The 26503-nt window shown below is 39.8% G+C and overlaps 1 protein-coding gene across 1 annotated transcript in view; it reads left to right on the top strand.

Annotated features, from left to right (window-relative positions):
• SLC30A4 (solute carrier family 30 member 4) overlaps positions 1-21283 on the top strand; it is a 37304-nt gene extending 16021 nt beyond the window's left edge. The window contains exons 3-7 of the mRNA XM_043984402.1: positions 3843-3996; positions 5409-5628; positions 7353-7458; positions 12468-12602; positions 16489-21283. Coding sequence (XP_043840337.1) covers positions 3843-3996; positions 5409-5628; positions 7353-7458; positions 12468-12602; positions 16489-16643 — 770 coding nt within the window. The 3' untranslated portion in view covers positions 16644-21283. The remainder of the gene's footprint in view (positions 1-3842; positions 3997-5408; positions 5629-7352; positions 7459-12467; positions 12603-16488) is intronic.
• The last annotated feature ends 5220 nt before the right edge of the window (positions 21284-26503 follow it).

Below are 26503 nucleotides of genomic sequence, written 5' to 3'. Positions count from 1 at the left end.
TGGAGTCATGTTAGTACCTTGCTGCCAATAGGAATATTTGTGAAGTTGAAGAAATAGAGGTTCTACATTATAACATTACGAAAGGTCAGGAGGTCTTGGTTCAGTGTGATTTCTTTTCCAATCATAGTCTCATGAACCAAAACTATCTGTAATTCTATACATCCTTGGTTGTGTGTATATGTGTGTGTGAGAGAGCGCACATGTGCGCACGCACACACACACACATACACATGTGCATGTTTCTTTTTTAATCTTTTAGTGTACATAAAAGGCATTTTAGCTGTCAGATCTTATCTTGAGCCCTGAATTCTCTGGATGTCTGCATTTCTTCCAGATCAGTATCTCTTGTTGTGTGCTTTGTTTCTGTTATTGTTGGGGGAAGGAGGGTGTTGTTAAATGTTTGGTTTGTGTGCAGATCTCAGAATGCACCTTAGTTGCATCTCTGATTATAAAGATCTGTTTATATTTTAGTTATTTGTGTGTGAAAACACCCAAGATTCATTCACTTTAATCCCTCCCCCAGCACTGTAGTTTTGCCATGGTTAAGTAATTTAATGAGTACCAAATAATGTATAGAGCACGGTAGCAAAGCTTTTTAGGATTACTAGGATGAGGCTTGCCAACATTTCCATTAAAAACATCTCTTTCAAGAGTTTTTAATTATGTAGTAAAATTTCCCTTCAGATTGAAACATGACCTTTCAGGTTTATTTAAGAACTAATGGGGGTAATATTAAACTGCACAGATCTCTCCTGAGTTTTACATTACGAAACTCACTTGGGTCCCCTCTAGTAAATGAAAAATGTTACTCTTCAGTCTGCCTTTATGTGTTCCTTTTATCTTAGTAATTCTCTAATTGTAGATTATGTGACCTGGGACCAACCCAGAGCTGGAATGAAAGTACTGAATAGGTCATAATTTGACTGTTGATTGAAAACATTTTTCCTCTTGAAATTTTTTTTTTAAATCCACACATTTTCATTGGGATTTATTCACTCCGAATAGACAAACTCAACCACCTTACTGTATTTACACTACTTTCACATTAAGCTTAATATTAAAATATAAAGAAACAGTCATCTGTTCTTGCAAAACTGAATTTCTTTCAACATCTTTTTAAAAAATCTTCATTTATATAGCAAGTGTCTATTCTTAACTATGAGTCTCAGTTTCTAGAACATATTATTCGTATTATCTTTTAAAGTATTTCTTTGCATTCTATCAGTACAATGTTTGGGGTTTTCAGCAGATGATTTATTTTAGAATAAAAACTCCAGAGCAACAATATCTCTCCATTCTTACTCCAGGAAATGAGATTGTGGGGTATACGTTATTCTTTAATAATTCATGAAAAAGGAACATGGCTGCCAAAGCAGAATCCCCCAAACTGCCACATAAAAAAAGTAGGAATCCTCTCCTAAATTTTTACATCAGAAACACAGCATGGGGTGAGAGGAAAATGACCCCTGCTCAATAATTCTCAAGAACTCAGCAGTGATGTGTCAAAGGCGCATTTATTTTCATTCTCTTGAGAATGGGCATCTTGATCTGTGTGCAGCAGGCAAGTGCATAAGATAGGCGCTAACAAACCCCATTTTAATCTCTAGTCCCTAACTTGAAATGGACCCTCCCCTTGTTCATCACTGGCTGATTACTTAAGGGTTACGATCTACCCTCAAAAGCTAGCTAACCAGAACTCAGTGTTCTTAACTCTAATTTCCATAATTATTCTTTGAGTTCTTAGGTAATGGGGAAAGGACTCAGGGACATTCCTTCAGTCTTCCCTTATATGAACACAGCCCAGAATAGGACCTCTTTGAGACCACCTCTGGGCTACTTGAACCATGTGATCAGTCTGCCAGAGGGGATGGGGGTGGGGGGTGGGGAGGGGCTGAGACCCGAGTCCTCAAGCAGGTCTAGAGGAGTGTAATTTGAAGGTGTTGATGTGGTTGGATCCTACTGAGAGGAGACCACTGCTTCTTTCCTCACCCTGTGAGGTTTGCCAGACCCACCTCCAACATTTGCTATGATCAAGTCACTTTACCTCATCAAGTCATATTTTTACCTCGTGGATAAGCTCAGGATCTACTTCAGAGGGTTATTGTGAGGAAAACACTTGGTATAAATCTCAGAGCACTATATGAATGTGAGTTTTTTCAGCTGTAAGAGCCCTTGTGCTCCTTAATTATGTTATTTTGAACCCTAGTGGGGAGAACTTGCTTTTAGCCTGAGACTATAGACTTTTAGTGAGTGGGATCTCCCTAGGATAAAAGCATAGAGTTCTGCCATTGATGTTGAGTCCATATACTTTTGAGGACTTTGCCAAGCCTAATTTAGGAGCAGAAGCTGAGATTGCCCAATTTTGGAGTGTGTTTGGAGAGTTTTTTCCTTCATTATTTTGATTTTGATTTTCTCTCCCTTATTATTTTTCCTTTATTTTGATTTTGTTGTTGTTTAGTCATTTTATTTGTATCCAAATGAATCCTTTTGGGTTTTGGATTCGTTTTCTAAAAATTCACAATACAGTAAACATTGTAAGGCATTTTGCATAACTGACCTTGAATTTCCATAACTTTATTACCTCAACTATGAAATAATATTTATGTTAATGAAACTCCATACACTTAAACTTTTATTAATTGTCATAGCAAATATTTTCATTAAAGGCATTTCAGAAAAGAGCATTGGCCTTTTGTTCTGGTCGCAGACTAGGTATGAAATTCCATTTTTGATGCGTGACAAATTATATAAAGTTTTACTTTCTCAACTGTTTTTTTTTTAATTAATTTATTTTTGTAGGACAATGAGGGTTAAGTGATTTTCCCAGGGTCACAAAGCTAGTAAGTGTCTAGTGTCTGAGGCCAGATTTGAATGCAAGCTCCTTGTGGGCAGGAACTGGGAGTTTGTTGTTTTGTTTTGGGCTTTCTATATCTAGTACTTAGCACAGTACCTTGTACATAGTTTGGATGGGAAAAAAGTGCCCTGGGTGTATCTTTGATGGCAAATCAAATAAAACAACAAAAGAATAGACTTCCATCCAAAGCTTCTGGGAAGTTTTGATTTTGGAGATTCCCCAGAAGCACTATTCTAAAAGGCTTAAGTTGAATTAGAATGAGAAACACAAGTTGGGAAAGGGCCTTTTAGGAATGAGAAGATTTGATACGTCAAAACCTTAGAGTCTTTGGTGTCAAACTCAAGGAGACATGGGGGCTGCTAATCCCTACTTACTGAACCCTGTGGGTCACATATTGATTTAGTTTTAACATGAAATATTATCTATATTTTATTATTTTATTATGTTAAATGTTTCCCAGTTACATTTTAATCTGGTTTAGGCCACATGTTTGACACTTCTGATATAGACCAACCCCTGCATTTAAAGATGAGGAATCTGAGACCCAGAGAAGTAATAAGATGCAAAGCTGGTTAGAATGATGAAGGTTGGCTCAAGGGAGAGACATGAAGGGCACCTCTCCCCCCAGTTCTTTGCAAAGGTGGGGACTGTGATTGTGGAACACTGCACTTTTTTCTGTGTATGTAGGTTAGTTTTGATAAACTCTCGTTTTGTTCTTTGTTATAAGGGATCGCTTTGGGGTGGGGGAGAAGGATACTTTGGAAAATGAAGTCATATAAAAACAAAATATATCAACAAAATTTTTTAAGAAGAAAAAAGCCAAGATTCCAATTCAGCCCTTTTACTCCTAGACTAATTTAGCTCTTCCTACTGAAACACATTGCAGTATCTCTTTTGAAGCGAGAGACTGTAAATACAATTTGTATAATTTTTTATAAATTTTACTTAGCTACAAATATGCCTGTATAACTTTTGTTTTTCTTTACAGAGGTCTTGTCAGCTATGATTAGTGTTCTCTTGGTCTATATACTTATGGGATTCCTCTTGTATGAAGCTGTGCAAAGAACCATCCATATGAACTATGAAATCAATGGAGATATAATGCTCATAACTGCAGCCATTGGAGTTGCAGTTAATGTAATGTAAGCTCTATTTACCATTTTTCCCCTGTTAAGTATTTTAAATATTACATATCTTAGAAATACACCATATCTGTTTGGATTTTTAATTTTTAAAATTGCTCATCACATATTAAGTGCTAGTTTTCTAAGAAATGATAATAAAGCCACTACGGAATCTCACTTCCTCTCTGGTGTCGATTCAAGCATAAACATATTTGATTAAAACAAAATAATCAGGAGACTCGTCTTGGACATAGTAAAGAGACTAAAGTTTTCACACTGAAAGTGCAGTAAACAGTGAAGGCAGAGCAAAAGTGGTAGATGTATAAAAAATTTTTAATAGGATCCCACCTTCTGATAGCTGTTTTTAATTGGCTGCTATCACTATATATTTTTTTCAACCAAACATGAAACACCTACAGATTTGTTCTGGCCAGAAATAACCTGTGGAAGTTTGTAAATCCCAGTGTGCCTAATGTTGGTAGTTTCACAGAAGGATATCAAACAAAAGATTGAATTTGCTGAATTGTTTGCTGTCACCCTGTGTCCTTCCATTCTTTCTCTTCCTTACATCTCTCCTGCATCTATCTTCTTGCCACCCCTTTTCCTTCTACCCCATCCTTTTCATTTGTGTTCTCTCTACCTCTTTTCCTATTTTTCCTTTTAATTCTGTATACATCTCACCTATTGGGTGTACCTTGGTGGCCTTGTGCCCATCCATATATTTTGCAGAATGTCTTGTCACCATTCTTTTGAGGTGGCTTCTAGCACAAACAGGTGAATGTAGGAAGGGGTAAGGGTGACAGTAGATGCCCTCCTTTCCTGTCTCCCAGCCCTGAATATAATACCAGGGAGCTGACTTTGACCCTGGCTCCAGACCACAACCACCCTCAATTCCTGAAGAACTAGATGCAAAAGCAACAAGGTTCAATGGGTTTTGGGCCAAGGGAGACCTAGCTCTTCTTCTTTCAACCCCAGCTATTCTTGGAGCTGCTGAATAAAACCATTTTCTCCTGAAATGGCTCTGAGGAAGCAGAGATTGAAAACAGCCATGCTGGGTCCCAAATCCAGGCTTATTGGTGGGGAATGCGATTCTCTATTCTTCCTACAACCACTTCCCAGGGGCTCTAAGGGGCTGTCTCAGGCTCTCATTTGGGATGCGTCTGAGAGTTGGCTGATATTCCCAGCTAAGCCCTTTTAACTTCTGTTAGTCATGGAATGTGCCAAATATAAGGCTGCTTTAAGGAGGGAAAAATTCTTTCTTAGCTGGAATATGGAAACTCAACCTTTTTTTGGTCATTGTCTAAAGATACCATAGGTACTAATGTTACGTAGTTGTTTTTTTGTGTCCCCTTCCTAGGAGACTAGTAACAAACGTTTGTCTTTTTTGTTCTCTGGAAAAATAATGATATTTTCTTTTTTTAAAAAAACAGAATGGGATTTCTGTTGAATCAGTCTGGTCACCATCACTCCCATTCCCACTCCCCTCCGCCAAACTCTCCTACCACAGGTCCTGGGCATGGGCACGGGCATGGGCACGGGCATAACCAGGGAAGTGACAGCCTTGCAGTGAGGGCGGCATTTGTTCATGCCCTGGGAGACTTGGTGCAAAGCATCGGAGTGCTGGTGGCTGCCTACATCATTCGATTCAAGGTAACCTGGCAGCTTCTTTTTACGTTTAAAAATTGTTTGGGGCGGGGGGGGGGGGGGGGGGGGGGGGGGGGGGGCAACTAGGTGGTGCTATAATGGATAAAGCACCAGCCCTGGATTCAGGAGGACCTGAGTTCAAATGTGGCCTCAGACACTTGACACTTAACTATCTGTGTGACCCTGGGCAAGTCACTTAACCTTCATTGCCCCTCAAAAAAAAAAAAAGAAATTGCTTAAATTTTCATATCATTGTTAAAACATATGCTATTTTGCCATTGGCCCCAGTTTGAATAAAGATAAACTAAACATTCACCCCACACACAGGATTACACATTTTTCAGTGATGCCAAATGGGATTTGGGAAATTAGATTTAAATGATAAAAGAACTTTAAGCTTAGACAAAGTACGTTTATGAACAAGATAATTCACTTGGGAAGGAAAAGCAGTGTGGGTTACTGTCATTGAAGCCACTCATGTCTGTCAAATGAGATACAGAACATGTGAGATCTGCTTCCCAGGTTTAATATTCTCGGTCCATGCCATCTTTGATGGCCTCCCCCATTGCCACCATGTGAAACACAAATTCTTCAGCCCAACATTTTCAATTTTTTACTATTTGATCCAACTACTTCAATCGTCCTTTTTTCTGAATGTAGGCATACCCTATGTAAGGTTTTCTCAAGCATCGCAGTTCCCTATTAATGCTGTCAGTGTGTCAGTACCAAACCCTCAATGTAAAGTCTTTAAACTCACGTTCTATTGTTTGGCAAATTGCCCCTTAAAATTTTGTTTGTGTGGAATTAACTACCCCCTATAATATTGTTTTGCCTAACATCATTTTCTAGGAAGCAGTTAAAACTGGTAAATGGATTATACCTGTATTCCTCTCCACATACTCTACATCCCAGACATCCTGGGCTATCTGCCATTTTTCCAGTCTCCATGGATACTTCCTCTTATACCTCCATGCTTTTTGCCTGTAAGGCAAAGAACTTGGATTTAGCTAATGTTAATTCCTCTGTGATATTTGGAGAGAATAAAGAAAATATTACAGAATTTGAATGGATTTGAGGAAGGGGAACTGTTAGACCAATGATTTCATTGGAATTGAGGGCTCCTGGTAAAAATAATTCCTTCTACCAACCCAAATTGATAACTATACTTTAATTTATGATCTTAAAGAATTGCCTTGGGAATGGAGTATTTAAGTGAGTTGCCCAGGATCATACATTACCTCTTAGAGGCAGGATTTTAGCTCAAGGCTTCCTTAGGCCAACTCTCTATCCATGATACCATTTTTCCTTTCAATCTTTAAGTTGATATGGGTGAAATATACGGCTTATAGTGAACAACTGTTCTCTGATACTATTTCGGAAAGTCAAAGGTAATGAGTTGAAATTTCATCAGAGGAAGCTTTTAACTTTATCATTATTGTAAGATTCTGAAACATGTTACCAAGGGAAGAACAGATGATCTCCTTATTTGGAGATCTATCTCGAGTAGATTTTGTTATTAGCATGTAAACATCTGTGCTCTTTTTTTTCCTGGAGTAGTTTGAATGCTCCATTGCTCAAGGTATCAGTACTGAGTGACCTTAAATTCCCTTTCAACTTGTGTTTTTCTCATAGTATCATGTTCATTTACAAAGAAAAGTGGAAAAGTATTTTTTTTTCTTTAAGAGAAGGTGTCTCTACATTTTAAAATAAACCTCAGTGTTCTCTTTCAGCCAGAATACAAGATTGCCGATCCCATCTGTACTTACATATTCTCGTTACTTGTGGCTTTTACAACATTTAGAATCATTTGGGACACAATAGTCATTATATTGGAAGGTAAGATCAGTGTTAAACTCCCATTGATGTATGCTGTCATCTGAATCTTAGTGAGGTACTTCTCAAGGACAGGACGCTGATGTCCTTTCTTTGAGGATGATTAGGGTATTGTAATTTCAGAAGAGATGATTTGAAAGCCTTTGGCCATCTGGGGAGAAAACTACCATGCAAATACCAATACAGCCAAATCTAAGTTACCCATAGTAATCTCGGGTTACTGTTGGAAAATCTTGGTAAAATCCTCAAGTTGTAAAAAAAAATTTTTAAATATATAAAAATTTTAATTAAATAAATACATGAATGAATGAACAAAAAACAAAATCCTCAAGTTGTTCCCTAAACTATATTTTGGTTGGCATTTTCTATTTTTTGTCCCTCACTGTGAGAGATTAACCCAGTGTCAGAGAGAACCTGTATTCTAATAGAACCCCGTGTATGATGCCCTCCATTAACGTCCTCTTCTGATACCTCATCCTGGCATGGATATGTTCTCTGGATTTTCAGAGGATATGACAGCATGACAAGAGCTCCAACAGGTCCTTCTAACCGGAGAGGTTTTAGTGACAAGCCCAGTGGGCAGACTGTCACCTGAGTACCAACATAGCTAAATTTGGAGCAGCCTTTCACCAGGCTGGCTATAGGTGATGAACTTACCAGCCATGGCAGCTCTCAAAGACCTGCTTTTAAGCCCTAGAGGGCAAGCAGTATGATACAAGAGAGTTGATATTCAGTTGTCTTTCAGTCATGTCTGACTCTCCATGACCCCATTTGGGGGTTTCTTAGCAGAGATACTGGAGTGGTTTGCCATTTCCTTCTCCAACTCATTTACCAGATGAGGAAACGGAGACAAACAGAGCTAAGTGACTTGCCCAGGGTCACACAACTAATAGGTGTCTGAGGCCAGATTTTCACTCAGAACAGGAGGCTTTCTGACTCCAGGCCCAGTGCTCTATCCACTGTACCACCTGGGTGTCCCCTGTACAATGGAGGCTGCAGCTTTGAAGACAAGTCCAAACAATTGGTAACTCCTTATCTCAGGAAAATCAGTTTACTTCTGTAGTTCTCAAGTTTCCTCATGTGTAAATCAAGGGATAGCTTCCAAAGTCACTTCCAACTCTCTAGACCCAGGATATGATAAGTATATCCCTCTGCATGGCCATCTGCATGAGGGAAGGCAGCACAAATGCCAGTGAAATCCCAGATTATCATGTGTAATTCCATTCTAAGAGGCCTAAAAAGTAAGAAGTCACCCTTGCTGAATAATTCCAGTAGACTAATTAATATCATGAAAGACTAACAGGGACATCCATGTTTTATACCCAGAGTAGATATTGTATCTTTGAACCTGGAAACTTTGCTGAAGGACCATCATTTCATTTCTGAATGAAATAATTGTGCATAGAACATAAGCCAAAGGAATATAGACAAAGGACCTCTTAGCAAATTTTATTTGCTTCCCAAAAGTTTTGAGAATATATGGCAAGTGCCAAGATATATCCAACCCACTCATAACTCTTCAAGGTTAGAAAGAAATAAAGGCATTTATTTGGAGATAATTTAGGAACCTCCTCTGGCAAGTGAGGGGGAGAGATACTGTAGAGCTACATTTATCAGAGCTAAAGGCAGAAGCCAAACGTCTGAAATTGCCATGGAAAAAGAAATATACCCAGACCGGGATTTGGTTGTGGCAGAAGAGTTCTAATGTACTAACAGCTCTCCCAATGAAAATGGAAGATGACAGCTAAAAAAAATAACTAGCATTTATATAACACTTTAAAGTTTGTAAAATACTGTGTGTATCTTATCTCGTTTGATCCTCACCACAACCCTGTGAGGTAGGTGCTATTATTATCCCCATTTTATAGTTCAGGAAATTGAGGCTAAGAAAGGTTAAGTGACTTTCCCAAGGTCACAGAGGGATTTGAACTCAGGTCTTCCTGACCCCCAAATCCAGCACTCTTATTTCACCACCAGATTCTATAAATTCCTTATTGCCTGTTGTTGAAAGTTCAGACTCCTCTGTGTGGTGTCAAACAACAAACACTTAGGAAGTGCCCAGTGTGGGCCAAGATCTGTACTAGGCTTTGGTGAACAATACCTGCCCTCAAGAAGTTTACATTCTAATTATGGACACAACACACACATTTTGGGGTATATCCAGAACACAGAGAAAGTAAGTACAAAGTAACCTTGGAAGAAGGACCTTGAGGAATGGACCAGAGGCAGCATGTGCTAGGCTAATTAGACCACTGCCACACCTTGACTGCCCTCTCCCCTCCGACCCCAATAATGGGAACAGCAGAACCCTGAACCAAAGAGCCCTAGGAGCAGTGACATTCAAGAAGAGGAATTTCTGTCTACTTTGCCTCTACATCCCAAGAACCAGGAGACTTTCCCATCTGACTTGCAGCTGGAACCTTCCAAATATGTTGTCTCCCTGAGGAAAGGGAGTGACTTTTCTCTTTGTATTCCCAGCACTTAGCACAGTGCTTCATGCATTCATTCATTCATTCATTCATTTCAGGAGGCTCTAACTGCTAGAAGAATGAGGAAAGGCCTCCTGAAGGTGGTATGTGATCCTGGTTTTGAAGAAAATCACAGATTCCAAGAAGAGAGGAGGGAGGGAGAACATCTAAGGCGTGGGGACAGCCAATTGCAAAGACGAGAGATTGAGCGTCATGTGAGGAACAGCCAAAGTAGCTTGTATTGGTTTTGCCCTAGAATGATGGAAGGGCTTTATATGCCCCTACAGAGGGGCTTACGTTCAATAAACTGATATGTAATAGGTTGCTGCTGGGATCACATGATCAGACCTGGACTTGAGGAAAATCACTTTGGTAGCTGTGCGATGGGTAGATTGGAGCTGAGAGACGACAAGGAGGGGAACCTACTGGCTTAGGAGGCTATTGCAGTAGGCTGGGAAGAGGCGATGAGTGCCTGAAGTAGGGAAGTTACTCTGTGAGGAGAGAGAAGATGGCATATCCAAGAAACATCACGGAGACAGAAATAGACAAGATTCGGCAGCTGTGATTGGATCTGTAGGTTTAGTAAAGAGTTGATGATGACACTAAGGCTGCAGACCTGAATGACCGGAAGAATGGTGGCACGTTTGATAGAAAAAGAGAAATTCAGAAGAGGGAAAGGAGATGGGGGGCTGGGGAGTAATGAGTTGGTCATGTTGAATTTGAGGTGCCAATAGGACATCCCTTTGGAAATAGCCAGTGGACAGTTGGTAACGTGAGGCTGGAGCTAAGGAGACTCTAGAGCTTGGGAAGCATAGGTATGGGAGTCACCTACATAGATGGTCATCAAAGCTGTGGGAACCATTGAGGTCACTAAGATAGAGGTTACAGAAAAAGAAGGTGGGAGGGCCCAGAACAGGGCCATCAGGTGTACCCCATTAGTGAGCATGACACATAATGATCCAGCAAGGGAGACTTAGGAAGGCACAATCAAGCAGGTGGAAGGAAAATCAAGAGAATGGTGGTGTGAAAACCCGGAGCAGTAAGAGAATATCCAGGAGAGGATGGTCAGTGTTGTCAGATGCTACAGAGAAGTCCAAAAGGATGAGGATTGAGAAAAGGCCATTAGTTTTGGTAATTGAGAGCATTGGTAACATTGGAGTTTTAGCTAAGGGATAGGGTGTGAAGCCACATTGCAGAGGGTTTAGCTGAGAAGAGGACAGGAAGTAGAGGCAGTGAGTGTCAGTGGCATTCAAAAGTTTTCTATGATCTAGAGACACCAATACAACTTCATCTCCTACTGTTCCATACAGCCAAAATGAATTAGAACTATTCCCTGTCCCCAATACATCAAGGGTGTTCACTCAAATGTCACTTCTTCCAGGAAGCCTTCCCTGATTGCTCCTTCCACCTCAGCCCCCAATTGGCAATGACCTTTTCCTTATTGGACTTCACATAGCCCTTTTCTCACACAATGTATTATTTTGTATGGTAGTTATTTATGTCATATCCCTACTAGACTATAAGACATAAGAGCAGGGGAAGCTAGGTGGCGCAGTGGATAGAGCACCAGCCCTGGAGTCAGGAGTACCTGAGTTCAAATCCGGCCTCAGACACTTAACGCTTACTAGCTGTGTGACCCTGGGCAAGTCACTTAACCCCAATTGCCTCACTAAAAAAAAAAAAAAAAAGACATAAGAGCAGAGACTATACCTTATCTAAACTTGGTATGTTCCTAGGCTTAGTGTCAGGCACACAGGCACTTACTAAATATTTGAATTTAATTACTGTGCTAGGTTTAATGGTAAATTGTTTGCTTAAATGTAAGCTGATAGGGGGAAGCTAGGTGGCCAATGGATAGAGCACTGGCCCTGGATTCAGGAGGACCTGAGTTCAAATGCGGCCTCAGATACTTGACACTTACTAGCCGTGTGACCCTGGGCAAGTCACTTAACCCTCATTGCCCTGCAAAAATGAACAAAACAAATAAATGTAAGCTGATAGTATGAAAAACCTAGGCCATTTTTTGGAAACATCAATTTGTCTTGGAGCCTTCTTTGTGATTTGTCCCAGTATTGGTTCTTAGATTTCTTTCAAGCCAATTTACTATTCTACTAATTTTCTAGGAAAATGTATTCAGTTATTACCTTTTACTTTAGGTGACTTTCAAATGCTGCCCATGTTTTATCAAAAGCTGATGTCACTTGTCAGTTTTAATTCTTGCATGATATCTTTGCTTTTTCTTCCTAATAATCTTTCTTAGTCTTTTAGTAGTTTTCTGTGACTGGTAACTTTCTATTTGAAGACAAATTTGTTGTTTTGTATTTATTATATCCTTGCTTTCCTGTTAGGAAAATAAATTTAAGCATTCTTGTAATGATTTGAAAATGTGGATGTGACTGTACGTGTGTGTGTGTGTGTGTGTGTGTGTGTGTGAGAGAGAGAGAGAGAGAGAGAGAGAGAGAGAGAGAATCGATTGATCGAGTGTTGCTAGGGCCATTTTCTTTCCTCACAAAACTAACTGTATAAAATATTCTGAACTTGTAGGGGTGCCAAGTCATTTGAATGTAGACTATATCAAAGAAGCTTTGATGAAAATAGAAGATGTTCATTCAGTAGAAGATATAAATCTTTGGTCTCTCACTTCAGGAAAAACGACTGCCGTTGTCCACTTACAGCTAGGTGAGTTGCTCCCACAGTGTGAAAGAAGGGGTTTGTGATCCATATGTGACCATAATTGGATAGCAGATGAGTCAGTCAGTTGACCAGCATTTATTAAGTGCCACTGTGTACCATGCCAAGGAGAAAGAGGCAAAAGACAGACCGTGGTCTTAAGGAGCTCATATACTAATGAGGGAGACAACATCCAAACAACGATGGACAAACTTGAGGGAGTGGGGGAGCAAGGCTTCTGGCAGATGAGGTGAATTATTTAGTTTGTAATAGAATACTTTTGGTGCAAGCCAAGATAACAAGAAAAGTTACTGTTACTGAAGATGAAAGTATCAACATATTGTGGATATGTTTGCCCTGATTTTCTAATTAAAGCTAATGTTTTCAGTTTTAATTTTTCAAATAGTGACTCTAGATTGAAACTAGATATGGTTTGGAAAAGAAGGGGCAGACCAGTGAGGAAACAAGCTACCCACCTCCTGACAGGGAGGTCATGAAATCCAAACTGAGGCATTTTCAATTATAACTATTATTTCTCTTCTTTTTTTCTCCCTTTCTTTCTTTTCTTCCTTTCTTTCTCCCTTTTTTCCTTAACTAGTCCTATTTGATTCAAGAGTTTTGTTTTTATTTTAATTTTAGGGTAGGGACAGTGATAGGGGTTACTAAAATGGGGAATGGAAGTTTAAAAAAGGGGGTCATGGAAGCATTTATTTTTATGTACAAAAGAGAACAGAAGGAATTTCATTAAGAAATAATCATGGGGCAGCTAGGTGGCACAGTGGATAGAGCACTGGCCCTGGAGTCAGGAGGACCTGAGTTCAAATCCGGCCTCAGACACTTAACACTTACTAGCTGTGTGACCCTGGGCAAGTCACTTAATCCTCATTACCCTGCCAAAAGAAAAGAAATAATCATGATAGCTTTCAAAATATTGTTGTAACATGTTGAATTTGTTGTATATTTGAAGGGGAAAGCAAGGCCTAGGTAGTACAGATTTGCAACTGCATATATCATCCTTTTTCTGATCTGCTTTGTGTATGGAAATGCTTATCTTACTTGGCATTTTAAATTCAGAATTTAAAAAAATGTTTAATTGGGGGCAAGCCCCTAGATCCTCAAATGGAGACTGGTGGAATTTTGCAATTTCAGTTCATTATACACTGGCAGGAAGAGTACTGTGGAAATTTATTTTGATTTGGGGACCCTACCTTTAGGCTGAGATTAGAAAGCCTTAGGCCCTCAGGGTCTCTCCCCCTCCTCCTCAGCTTCAGCTGAGCGGAAAAAGCCCCGTGGGCCAGGTCAGAGAGCTGGGGGGGGGGGGGAAGCCCCCAGCTCCCTCCGACCTGAGCGGAGCTATCTGAAGGATCCCGGATGGCCTGTGCTGAGGCATAAGGCTCGAGAGCCCCCCCCCCCCCCCCCCCCCCGCAGCTCTGGCTGGTGGATTAGCTTGGGCGAAGGAAGCCCCGAGATTTGAGTGGAGAGAAGTAAAGGTATATATAGACCTGGGAGTTAGACTCGGAGGGGGGGGACAGACTAGGAGAGGGGCTGACTGGAGGGAGACGGACTAGGGGGCGGACTAGATAAAGAAGGAGCAAGGACAGACTAGATAGAGGGGCTGACTAGAGGGGAGCGCGAACAAGGACGGAAAAGGAGAGACGGGGCTGATGAGGTTACAGGCCTTAATACAAACCAGGGAAAGTATAACGTGCCCTGAGGCTGGAGGCAGCTAAGGCCCTTATTGTATTCAAGAAGTTCAAGGCGCAGCAGGTGGGAAAAGAGACCGAAGGAAAGCAGTCAGGTTGTACACTTTATTTCCCTATATTCCTAATTTGAAATAGTATCTCATAAATAAACTCTGCTTTGATTATTTGGTTAAGAGGCTTCTTAATCTTTAGTCTATCAGTTTGGGAGCAGTGTGGTGGAACTTTATAAACACCCCATATTAAATTAAACAAAGTCAGATAGCCAAATAGTCAAAAGTCCCCAGATTAGTACCCCAGTCAGCTTTAGTCCCCCCAAATTAAGTTAGTCATTCAAAAATATTTTACATTTGAATGGCGACCACGAAGGGACTTACTGCCCAATTATAATTTCTCTAAGCTTATCATTTTTCATAAGTCCAGATATTATAATTTTTCCAGGTTAGATATAGTTATGAACAATTAATTTTTTGTACAGTACTCATACTAGATGAGATGAAGTTGTAATGATAAAGTGGTGTTAGATCTCTGACTGTTTGAATACAGTCTCTGTTGTCTAGCTTTATTTAAAAACCAGATGCAATCTGTATTTTTTTAAAATGTAGATAACCTGCAGTGATATCTTATAACTGATTATCTAATTTAGTTGCTAGAACATGAAATTCAGTGTCAGGGATACAGATTTCATGCCCTATATTGAGCTTGACTGTGCTTTAGAGGCAGTGTGGCAGGTTAGACAAAACGATTGGACTTGGAATCGAGAAGACCTGGATTCAAATCTTTTAAAGGAGAGAGTTGGATTCAGTAATCTCTAAGGCACCTTCCAGTTCTAAATCTCCAGTCCTTTTAACATAGTCCAAACACGGAAGGGGATAATAAGAGAGGTTGATCAGAGTGGTTAAATGTTCCAATTTTGTAAACTGACTTTTTTTTTTTTTTTTGAGACAGTTGGGGTTAAAGTGACTTGCCCAGGGTCACACAGCTAGTAGCTGAGGCTTGATTAAAACTCAAGTCCTCCTGACTCCAGGGCTAGTACTCTATCTACTCTGCCACTAGGCAACCCCGGTAAACTAAGATTTTTAAAAAATTGTTTTGCTTTTTGTTTTCATTTCAAATTCATTTCCAAATACATTCCCATCTCCTTCCCTTACAAGAAAGATTTTAAAAAGAAAAAGGGAAGAAAAGGTTTAGCAAAACCAAACAATACATTGACATTGTCTGAAGATATGAAAGATATTCCATTTCTACAATAGTGGCAGATGCTTCTTCTCCACCATGGGGTAGGGGATGGAGGGATGGGAGCAAGCTTGGTCATTATAATTTTATTGTTCAATTTGCTTTTATTCCATTTATGTCATTAAAGTTGTGCCTATTTGTGGGGGGGGGGGCGGTCTCCTTATTCAAAAGATAATAATAACAACAATAGTTAGCATTTATGTAGCACTTTAAGGTTTGAAAACTTCTTTCCATACATCATCTCATTTGATCCTCCCAACAACCCCGGGAGGTAGGTGCTGCCATTATCCCCATTTTACAGATGAGGAAACTGAGGCAGACAGATTAAATGACCTGCCCAGGGTTGCACAGCTAGTATCTGAGGCAACATTCAAACTGGATCTCTCACTCCAAGTCTAATTGCTCCAATCTGCTGTGACACCTAGCTGCAAGTGTACAATTCTAAATCATAAGCAGTCTGCCCAAGTGATGAACGTGGAAAATAAATAACAAATAAGTCAAAGGTCTTTATAGACATGGCCCAGAGTAGGAGTAATAACAGTCTAAGTATGTGTGTAAAACAGTTTGTGTGTATGTATTAATGTGTGTATAAATGGATGTGTCTTTATAGGTCATATGTATATACATGCATATGTGTCCTCTGTGTGATACATATACACACTAAAAATAGTATGGTATTACTAAATATGTTGTGTTCAGTGTTAATTAAGTACATGTTTTTTATTTCATAAATATGCAATATATAATAAATATACATATATACTATTACTAGTTTCACTTCTACTACTGCTAGTACTGTATGTAGTACTTTTTCCTGTTTACAAAGCAGTTTCCTCCCAGAAAGCAGAGATATATATATAGCATTTTAGACTTTTATCTCCCCTGTATGTTCATTCATTAATGTGTAACTAATCATTATTGAGCAATACCAACAATGTTTTCCTTTCCTGCTGTTGTAGCACCAGGCAGTTCATCTGAATGGGAAGAAGTACAGTCAAAGGCCAGGCACCTGCTGATGAACACTTTTGGGGTCTACAAATGCTCCATCCAGCTTCAGAGTTACAGGCAAGAAGCAAACAAAACTTGCGGAGGTTGCCGTAGTGCCAGTGCCTAATACCACGCTTTGGGAACTACAGCCTTATTTATCGTGCAAACACTAGCGAGCAGCAATAAGTGACCATGTGAATGAGCGACTGGGATCCCTGACAACTCAACCCGAGTCAAGAAGGAACACAGTCCACAAGGACTCCATTGTAGGCCCTTAGAAGAGCTTCAATGGCATGTAGCCTGGGAGAGGTCAACATTAAATGATCGTTTTACTATGATTTTCAGACAGGGATGTTACCAAAATATTGTTTACAGAATGAGATGTGACTCTGCAGATACCTCGTAGACAAAACTTAAAGATTCCCTTGGTTACTTTTATCATGTAGGAACATAGGCTTTAAGGAAGAACCCAGAATTCAGTACTTGCATTTTTTTTTTTAAAGAAACTTTTAAAAGCCAAATTACTTTGAGCATCAAAAAAGGTTAAAGCACTGAATTTTTTAAACTATGTTGGCTCAGTGGGATGAACTGGGGTCACTTAAAAAAAATCCTCAAGGTTTTAAGAGGTTCTGGAAAATATCAAGAAATAGAAGCAAATGCATATTCCCAAGTGTTTCATAAATGTTTTCCTTTATAAATAATACAGAATGTCATCGGTCTGTTTCTGCCTTATAACTTTATTTTTTTCCAGATGTAGAAAACCGGGCTTTGAATCTCAAGGCATAACATGTTTTAATTATTTGTAAAGCAGAGCCAACCACACTTTGACATGATTTGTTGATTGTTGTCATTAAGATCATTTAGGAAGTATTTCTAGTGTTATTCTGCATTAGGGAAATTATAGTTTTAAACTCTGATCATTTAATTTGAAATAATAAGGGACAGGAGGATGGTGCTGGAAGTTTAGTTACTCTTTTGTTAAGTGAATTAAATTTGGATGAAGGTAAAAACTGAACCAGTGATTCACTGCCCCTTTCATTCCATACATCCCATTTGTTGGTTCCTACCTACTTAAATGTGGGGTAAGTATATAACCTATCTAATGGCCCTTTCAAAATAAAACTGGGACTCAGAGTGGCACACACACCCTTCCCACCTATGTGGATTAATAACCACATTCTCCCAGAATTGGGGTCTGCCTTTGAGAAATGGGCCAATATGTTAAAAATCAGGGATTCTCCATGGTAGATAGATGCCTTGAAGCAAAAATGAGTGCTGTGTGTGGGAAAGATTTTGTGAAGATCACTGCCAAGTTGCATGTTTTTGGAAGCTCTCAGGTGATGGTTGTTAGCCTCGAGTCAGGAAAAAAAAGGACAGCACCAGAGAATGTAGAACTAAAGGCAGTCTGACCATAGCTTGGGGACTGTACAATTTAGACAAAAAGTAAAGACAAGGCTCAGAATTCACAGAGTGTTGGCTCATTTGGGAGACATTGAGAACTGGGTCAAGGAGGCAAACACAGGGCCAAGCTTCTAGCTCCTGGAAGGAAATAGGAAAGGAAATAAGCATTTATCCAGCACCTGCCATGTTCCCAGGTACTGTGCTTAGCACCCAGCCTTATGAGAATCTACATTGTAAATCCAGTTTCATTTGGGAGAAGTAGTATACTCTCCTCTCAGGGTACCAGATTCTAAAGTAACGAACTCCTCAGCAAGCTACAGATCCCAGATCCTGGTCCTTAGAAATTCCCTCTAGGAACAAAGATTAGAATTGTATCTTAACTAGTTCCTCACTTTAAACAAACTCCAAATTTCAAAATATGGTTTAGGTGAAGAAGATTTCAGAATATGAGGCCTAGCAATAGAAATCAATTAAACTGCACAAATTGGGGGGGGGGGTATTCCTGCATATAGGAGGTGGCTAGTGGTAACCAGAGTATTTGAATGGATAGTTCCACACTTGGGGGTTATCTGTGCCATGCCGCAAGGTTTTTCCAGCTTCATTGAGTGGCTTCTGATAAAAGGTGGTGGCATCCTCTGTCCTATCTGTGTTGCTTGTACTGCTTAATTATAGTCTTCCTTTTAACCTGCTTAGGAGTATCTGGCTTTTCACTGTAGATTTTCTCTTGAAGGAGGTGTGTACAAGGACTTTTTTTTGGGGGGGGCAGGGTAATGAGGGTTAAGTGACTTGCCCAGGGTCACACAGCTAGTAAGTGTCAAGTGTCTGAGGCCAGATTTGAACTCAGGTCCTCCTGAATTCAGGGCCGGTGCTTTATCCACTGTGCCACCTAGCTGCCCCCCACAAGGACTTTTAAAATGCACAGAGGGGTCTTGTCATGGTGAGCTTTTGTAAAATTGGAAATTGCCTATTTTGTTTTGAAAATCAATCTTGATACTGTCTAAATTGGAGCACACCTGATTTCTGCTGTGACCTTTTTTTGCATACAAGGACAATGCATTTTATGATTAATTCATATCCTGGAATGATGACTTTCTGTAACATAGAAAAGCTCACTTTAGGAAAGTAAATTAATGACTTTATGTGAGGTATGCAGTGCCAACTGACATCAGATAGAATATTGGGGAATTTATTTGAATAGGGCAATGGATGGATATAAGTGGCGCCCCCCCCCCATCCATATAATAGGCAGTACAGACTAGCCTTTATTGCCTTGCAATACAGTGGCTAAGTTGGATCCACACAGTGTTGATAAGATTGCCCTACATATAAGCTTTATTTGATCTAATTCATTAAATATCCTGGGATTTGGAAGAGTTTTTGAAGATAATTTTTGTAGCTCAGAGCAGGCCTCCTGTTTTGAGTAAGGTATTTCTTATTTCATTGATGCTGCTTTTTACTTGGACATAAGATGGAGGGGTGTCTGATGTATAATGGGGTGTGTTTGTGAGGGTTTTGAAGAACAGGGCTGTTGCAATTTCTGCCATTCTGTTGCAAAGTGTTTCTATGACTACAGTCATCATTTTTATGTAAAACTACACTTTGTTTTTGAAGAACAGCATACCATATTGTTTCTTTGCCACATCACTGAATTGGCTTTTGTATTCTTTTTACTTTGCTGTGGATCTTCTGAAAGACAGTTTTCACTTTAATGCTCCTCAACATCTTTCTTTCCTGCGGGCTCTTCCCTGGCCCCTTCAGGCCCACCAGTTCTAAAGTCTTTCATGGGGTTTTTTCAGATAGACTTGGACATGGTATAAGCCTTTTCTAGACACTGGAGAATGAGAGAAGAGATTTCCTCACCATTAATGTCTTTCACAGCCTTAACACCACTATTAGAAATGTATTTCCAGGTTAGGTGGACCAGAATTCTGTTCAATATTCCCAACCTACGCCACCTGTGAATAGTAGACTTCCTCAGTAGCATAAGTGTAGTTGGGATTGACAGACAGTGAAGTTTCCTTCAGGGTCAAACAAGATGATGAGTTATTTTTAGAAGACAAACAACTGACGTGTTTCTTTGGAAGACAGAAATGGTTCATGATTATTCAGTTATGAATATATATGTGGTTTTCCAGACTCCCATCGCCCTATTATATTTATTGATTCTTAATTAAAGAGAGGCAAGGCTGGCCTTTAGAACCTAGAAAAGCCCTCGTTCTAACACATTCTAGTTATATGACTATGGGAAATCACTTCAACTTTCACTGCCCCCAGGCAGTGAAAATATAAACTACCACTGAGTTGCATAAATGGAGGGAGTTTTCCACGACAGGAACTCTTTTCTCTGATGAAATAGTGGGCGTGGATCAGCAAACTATTATGGAGAAGCTCAAACACTTGATGTGTTCTAGACAATTAAGGTTTTGAACTCAAGCTTATTTCTGACATGTAGGACAATCAGACTAAGGAATGAATGCCAATTATTAGCTATTTAATTGCATTTAACTGCCAGCAGAGCCAAATGAGCATCAGTCATAATAGGACAGAGGTACCTCCTTAGATGCTGTATGGGGGAGCTGTGGGCTTTATCACGGGGCCTTGTTTTTTGATTAATTAACGCACAATTGTAGGAAGGAGCAAAGTCATTGGTTTTCAAATTATGTATCCAGCCCAATGTATCTAGACAAAATACACCTCATTCCTACTGCAGGCCTGCCTTGTGACTCCAGCCAGCCACTGCTTCCAATATCTCTTACAGATTCCATTCTGTAAATAGTCACTGGTCTTTTCAAGAACTTGACATGTGAGCTAGAGAAAGGGTTATGGGGATCTATCTCTTTGTTTGACGTCCTGCGTGTCAAGTAGCTGTTCTGAATTAGATGGCTTTATCAAGCCAAGTGTTCTACATACTCTTGCAGATGTACAATTAGGACCAATAAATCTGAGTTGTCAAATTTTGAGATTGGTAATTATTCAAGAGAATTTCTCAGTTTGTGACAGTGTTAAATTAGAATATTTTAGTACATTTTGAATTTATCGCAACACGAAATTAGAATGTTTGGGTTGGGACCTTTGCAGGCAAGAGAGAAGTTTAGTGGCTTTGGGAAGCTTTTAATGCTTCGTTTTCAAAGTATATCATTCAATAAGCCATATCACAGTTTGATGGAACTGTGTTTATACTTTCAGAAACTGGGTATTTTGCACATAATCAGTTATAGAAGGATTTATTTGAAACAGGGGTTTGTCCGTGTAATTGGAGATCAAAGTATGATATATATTTACTGTATTTGAAATTTTTAAAACTGTAATTTCCAAAACATTTATTAAAATAAACCACATGGCAAAAGAACTTTTCCTTTATTAAACGAAGCCTACAATCTCTTATAAAAACTAAAATTCTCTTGTCTTTACTCATTACACATTCTCGTTCACATTAGACAGTTGTTTATTGGCAATCTTAAGGTCCATTCTTTTTTTAATCTGTCAACAGAATAAAATATCAAATTCAGTAATCTCTGTACTTCAGTGCCTTTGTAGGCATTTAGGAAGTAAGACATATAAGGCTGGCCCAGGTTAGCTCTAATCCCATGCTACCACTGATGATGGATGCTATAGGAGTTGTTTATTCTCTGTTGGCCCAGAAACATAAGAGTTCAGGTAAAGTTGGATGTTTCCTTCCTGGCAAATGGATTCTAACTGTTTCAAGCACGTGCATGAAGCAAGGAACAAAGAGCATATTTGAGGGTTTTTGAACACATTTAAATATTAAGACTCCCTAAGTCTGAGGGACAGCTTTCTTTGCCCTTCCCTGAGCTTGAAATGAGAAACATGATTTGAAGTTTTGTTGCCAACATTGCTTATTGTTTCTCAAAGGTCTTTTAGCTAAGGGATTATGTTAAATACTAATACCAGGGGCAGCTAGGTGGCAGAGTGGATAGAGCACAGGCCCTGGATTCAGGAGGAACCGAGTTCAAATCCGGCCTCAGACACTTAACACTTACTAGCTGTGTGACCCTGGGCAAGTCACTTAACCCCAATTGCCTCACTTAAAAAAAAATACTAATACCAAATAGCTTGGTTTCTTTGAGAGCCTTATGTGCATTTTTTAAGGCATAATATTTTTGTTGTATGAGTTTCTAAGGAGGAAAACTTGCTTTTTTTATTGTTTAGTAAATGTTTTCCTTCTCTGACTTTTTTAATACGGCCAAAAAAAAAATTTATGAGTGAGTCTTTCAAATAGGGTACACCACAACAAAGTTGTTTTTGGACCAAATTCAGTTCTAATAAACAGGGAATTGTGTTTTGTTTTGTTTTTTAAAGACTGTGAGCCTGTTTTTCATCTTGGCTAACAAGACTTTTATTTCCATGGATACCAAAGATATGCATCTTTCCTTTGATACTATCTCTGTGTGAAGACTTCTCACCATGTGTGTACTTAACACATTCTTAACCAAGATAGAGTGCCTTTGATTTTGGATCTCTATATCTGTATGCAGTTTCAAACAATAACACCAAATTCTAATTTGGGGCTTAATTCTTATGTGTTATTACTTTTTTCTAAAGTCTAGCTACAGCTTAATAAGACTATATGGTTCCCAAGAATTTTCTTTCCACTATCCTATAACTAGAATTACCACTGCTATTTATTATACATTTTAATTGTCTATTTCCATAGTATGAAGATAGACTAAAACGTAGAAACGAAAGACCTGAATTTTTCAAACTGTGTTTACACTCCTCCCTTATCCATAGAGGGGTTGGGCAAGGTAGTGAGACTGTCGAGTCACTATATTTATAATTTTGACATTTCAACAAGGTTGTCCACCTTAGAGTGTACTCCATTTACTATTTCTTCCTTGTCCTCCTTTTTCAGCTAGATGAATTCCTTTTTAGGGAGAAAAGGCATTGTCCCATAACGTCAAGGCTGAATCACTTCAATAAATAAGTATTCTTGAGCATTAAAACTGGAAGGATACATAAAACAACAACAACAACAAAAAAAAAAAAACTGGAAGGAGACCTTGTGCAACTACTAGCAAATTATTGGGGCATAAGGTCAGTTTGAGGTACTACATCCTGCCCAGGAAATGACAACTTCTCACAGTTGGAAGGGACCTACCAAACTATATATCACCACCCAAAGCCCAAGTAAGCCTCGGGTGGTGATAGCCTCAACTGCCAATGTCACCACCTCCGCCCAATTGTCAGGGTCACCACCCCTTCACTGAAATTGGGATGGAGAATGACAACCACATCTTACCTAGGACTAGCAGCCTCCTTTACAACACAATTCTGATTCCAGTTACCATCTTGACTGTCAACTGGTCCTTCTGCCTAAAGCTAACAAATGTCTACCTCCTGCTCAAATCTCTGTGATTGAAAGTCACCAAAAGAGGTAAATAATCCCCCTTTCCCAAGTTTTCTTCTCCCTCAACTGCCCCCTTATTATTATCCTGTGCTCCTCTTATATTATTCCCTCAATCCCTGAGCTATCATTAACCAATTCCCCTTTCTCTTATCTATTTTTTTTTTTAGTGAGGCAATTGGGGTTAAGTGACTTGCCCAGGGTCACACAGCTAGTTAAGTATTAAATGTCTGAGGCCCGATTTGAACTCAGGTACTCCTGACTCCAGGGCGGGTGCTCTCTCCACTGTGCCACCTAGCTGCCCCATCTTTCTATCTTCTTGCAACTCAAGGGGAAATTGAGATTTCTAAGCAAGATACTTTAGCTTCAGCCAGTCTTTCTGGGACTCTCATGTCTTCTCTCTCCTTGCCCCTTTCTTTGCAAACCAGTGGCATAAGAAGTCTACCTTCTCCTTGCTCCTCACTTAGGATCTTAAGTCTTGAGCTGAAAGAAAGCTCAGGATCATGTAACTCTCATTTTACAATGACAAAGGAGACCCATGGAGTTTGTGACTTGCCTAAGATCATAAAGGTATAGCTGGGGTTTGAACCCAATTCCTTTGATTCCAGAGTTGAGATTCTTTCCACTGCCCTATGATACTCCCAAAACATCCTGTGAAGAGCCTTGTGGCTGGCATACACCTGTCTCCAGGTCTCAACCTCCTTTCTCAAGGAGCTCAATACCTTCTTCACAGTCTTCTTCATCCCAACCCCTGCCATCCCACACAGAAGCTTCAATATTAATGTTGATAGGGGCAGCTAGGTGGCACAGTGGATAGAGCACCGGCCCTGGTGTCAGGAGTACCTGAGTTCAAATCCAGCCTCAGATACTTAACACTTACTAGCTGTGTGACCCTGGGCAAGTCACTTAACCCCAATTGCCTCACTTAAAAAAAAAAAATTAATGTTGATGTTTCTCAAGCACCCTAGCCTCCCAGTTGACTGACCCCTCAGCTCCTGTGACATAGCTCCACTCTACCTCCCATAGAGGTGGTTACACAGAACTCACCATTACTTCTACCTTTGTGACCTTGAACTGAAATTCATGACTGACTACAAAGTCCATTTATTTCACCTCTCCCTTTATCTCACTCCTTTTGGGCCTATTTCTGCATCCTTGCTGTAACTTCCTGTTCCTTCATCCCTCCCTGTTCTCCCAATCTATAACCCCAATCTGACTTGGCTTTCCTCCCTTCCTAGACTTGACTCTATAATTAACCAGTTCACCTACACACTCTATTATCCTCTTAATTCCTTACCTTGACTTATCACAATCTTGCCCTGCCAGCCTTCAACCTTGACTTTGACCTTTTCTGCTCTGGCTGCTTGGTTTCTGAATACTGCTAGAGGAGGTTATTAAAACTGTACTGACTTAGGTCCTCTACAAATTCATGTTATTTCCACTGTGTATTCACTACTGTGCCGCAATCCTTTTAGTCTTTTCCCTTTAGTTATTGTGATCCCCCCACATCAGTGGGGCTATACCTCCCTTCTCAACCTACCAATGACAGTCATATCTTAGCAGATGACCTTTCCTCCTACTTTACTGAGAACATCAAGGACATCCATTGTGTTATCTCATCTTCCTCATTTCACATTTCATAATCCCTCTATATCTTCATCTTCTCTCTCCTTCTTTGCTCCAGTCTCTGGGGAAGAAGTCTCCTTAACAAAGCTAGGTCCTTTCTGGTGTCTTCAATACCTGTGCCACCCATCCCTTCTGGGAACTTGCTGCATCAAATGCTCCTCATTTTCCATTTCTTTACCTGCTAGTTCCTTGCTGTACAGTACACTTGCTGGGATCTCTCCCTTCCTTAAAGTAATTTTTTGAAACTTGATTTTGACATCCCTTCAAGCTATTGTCCTAGATTCCCTCTTTCCTTTCATTGTCAAACCTCTAAAAAGAAGTATCTGTATTTACTCCCTGGAATCCTTGAAATCCAGGTTCCAAGATCACTGCTCTTCTGAAACTTGCTTCAAAAGTTGCTATTGATTCCTTAATTACATATCCCAATCCTCCTTGCATCTTTTGACCCTATTGACTTCTCCCCTATCTTCCCGAATATTTGTTTCCCCTTTGGCTTGTAGATCTCTCCTGGTTTTCTATCTACCTGTCTGATTATTCCTTCTCAGTCTGCTTTGCTGGGTCATCATTTATCTCCTAACCCCTAATAAGTTTGTTGTATTCCTAGAGTCTTTGTCCAGGGTCCTCTTCTCTCCCCATCCTTGTTGATCTTATCTGCTCCCATAGGTTGAATTGTCATTTCTATGTAAATGACAATGGCTGCTTGGCAGCTCTGTGAATAGAGCACCAGACCTGAAGTCCAGAAGACTCATCTTCCTGAGTTCAAATCTGGCCTCAGACACTTCCCTGGGAAAGTGACCTAACCCTGTCATTCCCCTTCTCAATGGCTCCCTAGTTCCTGTAGGATAAAATCCAAACGACTCAGCCTGGCATGTAAGACTTCCCACAATCTAGCCATGCCTTTATGGCTTTATTTCATATTCTTCTACTTCAGGTGCTTTAGGCACCAGCCTAAAGTTTCCCTGAACTCAGTCTTCCATTTCCTACCTCCAGGCAGTTGTGCTTGCTGCCCCCTGTGCCCACCATGATGCTTTCCAGACTCTTAAGGTTCAGTTATATGTCTTTCTTAATCCCCTCCCCTCCTCCACCAATCATTTAGTGTTTTCTCTTTCTTCAAATTACTCCATTACTCTTTATTACCCTTAGTTGTACATATGGGTGCGCGCGCACACACACGCACACGCACATGAGAATCCCTCCATAAAGTCAAGGATTATTGCTTTTTTGGTATCCCTAGCATCTGGCATAATACCTTGCCTAGTAAACGCTTAATAAATGTTTATTGCTTTGCCCCAGTCTCAGAGATGATCTAGTCTAACCCCTAACTAAAGAGAAATCCTTTCTATCACAATTCTTAACAAATAGTCAATCTCCCCTCATGGAAGAAATCCAATGAGGGGAAAGTCCTACTACCCCCTAAAGCTTCCTATTTTTAAGTACCATTGTTGTTGGTTTTTTAAATATACCATGTATGCACCTAAGGAAAAAAACCCCAAAACTGTTCTTAAGTATTTGGGAATCATTCAGTTTCATGTAAGCATCATTTAAGAACACCTGGCCCTAAAGAATTCTTTGTCCCACTTCCTCCGGCTTTAACT

The sequence above is a fragment of the Dromiciops gliroides genome, chromosome 2 (assembly GCF_019393635.1).
Source record: "Dromiciops gliroides isolate mDroGli1 chromosome 2, mDroGli1.pri, whole genome shotgun sequence".
Lineage (NCBI taxonomy): Eukaryota > Metazoa > Chordata > Mammalia > Microbiotheria > Microbiotheriidae > Dromiciops > Dromiciops gliroides.
Note: the sequence above shows the minus strand (reverse complement) of the source record. Positions and strands in the feature narration are given on the sequence as shown.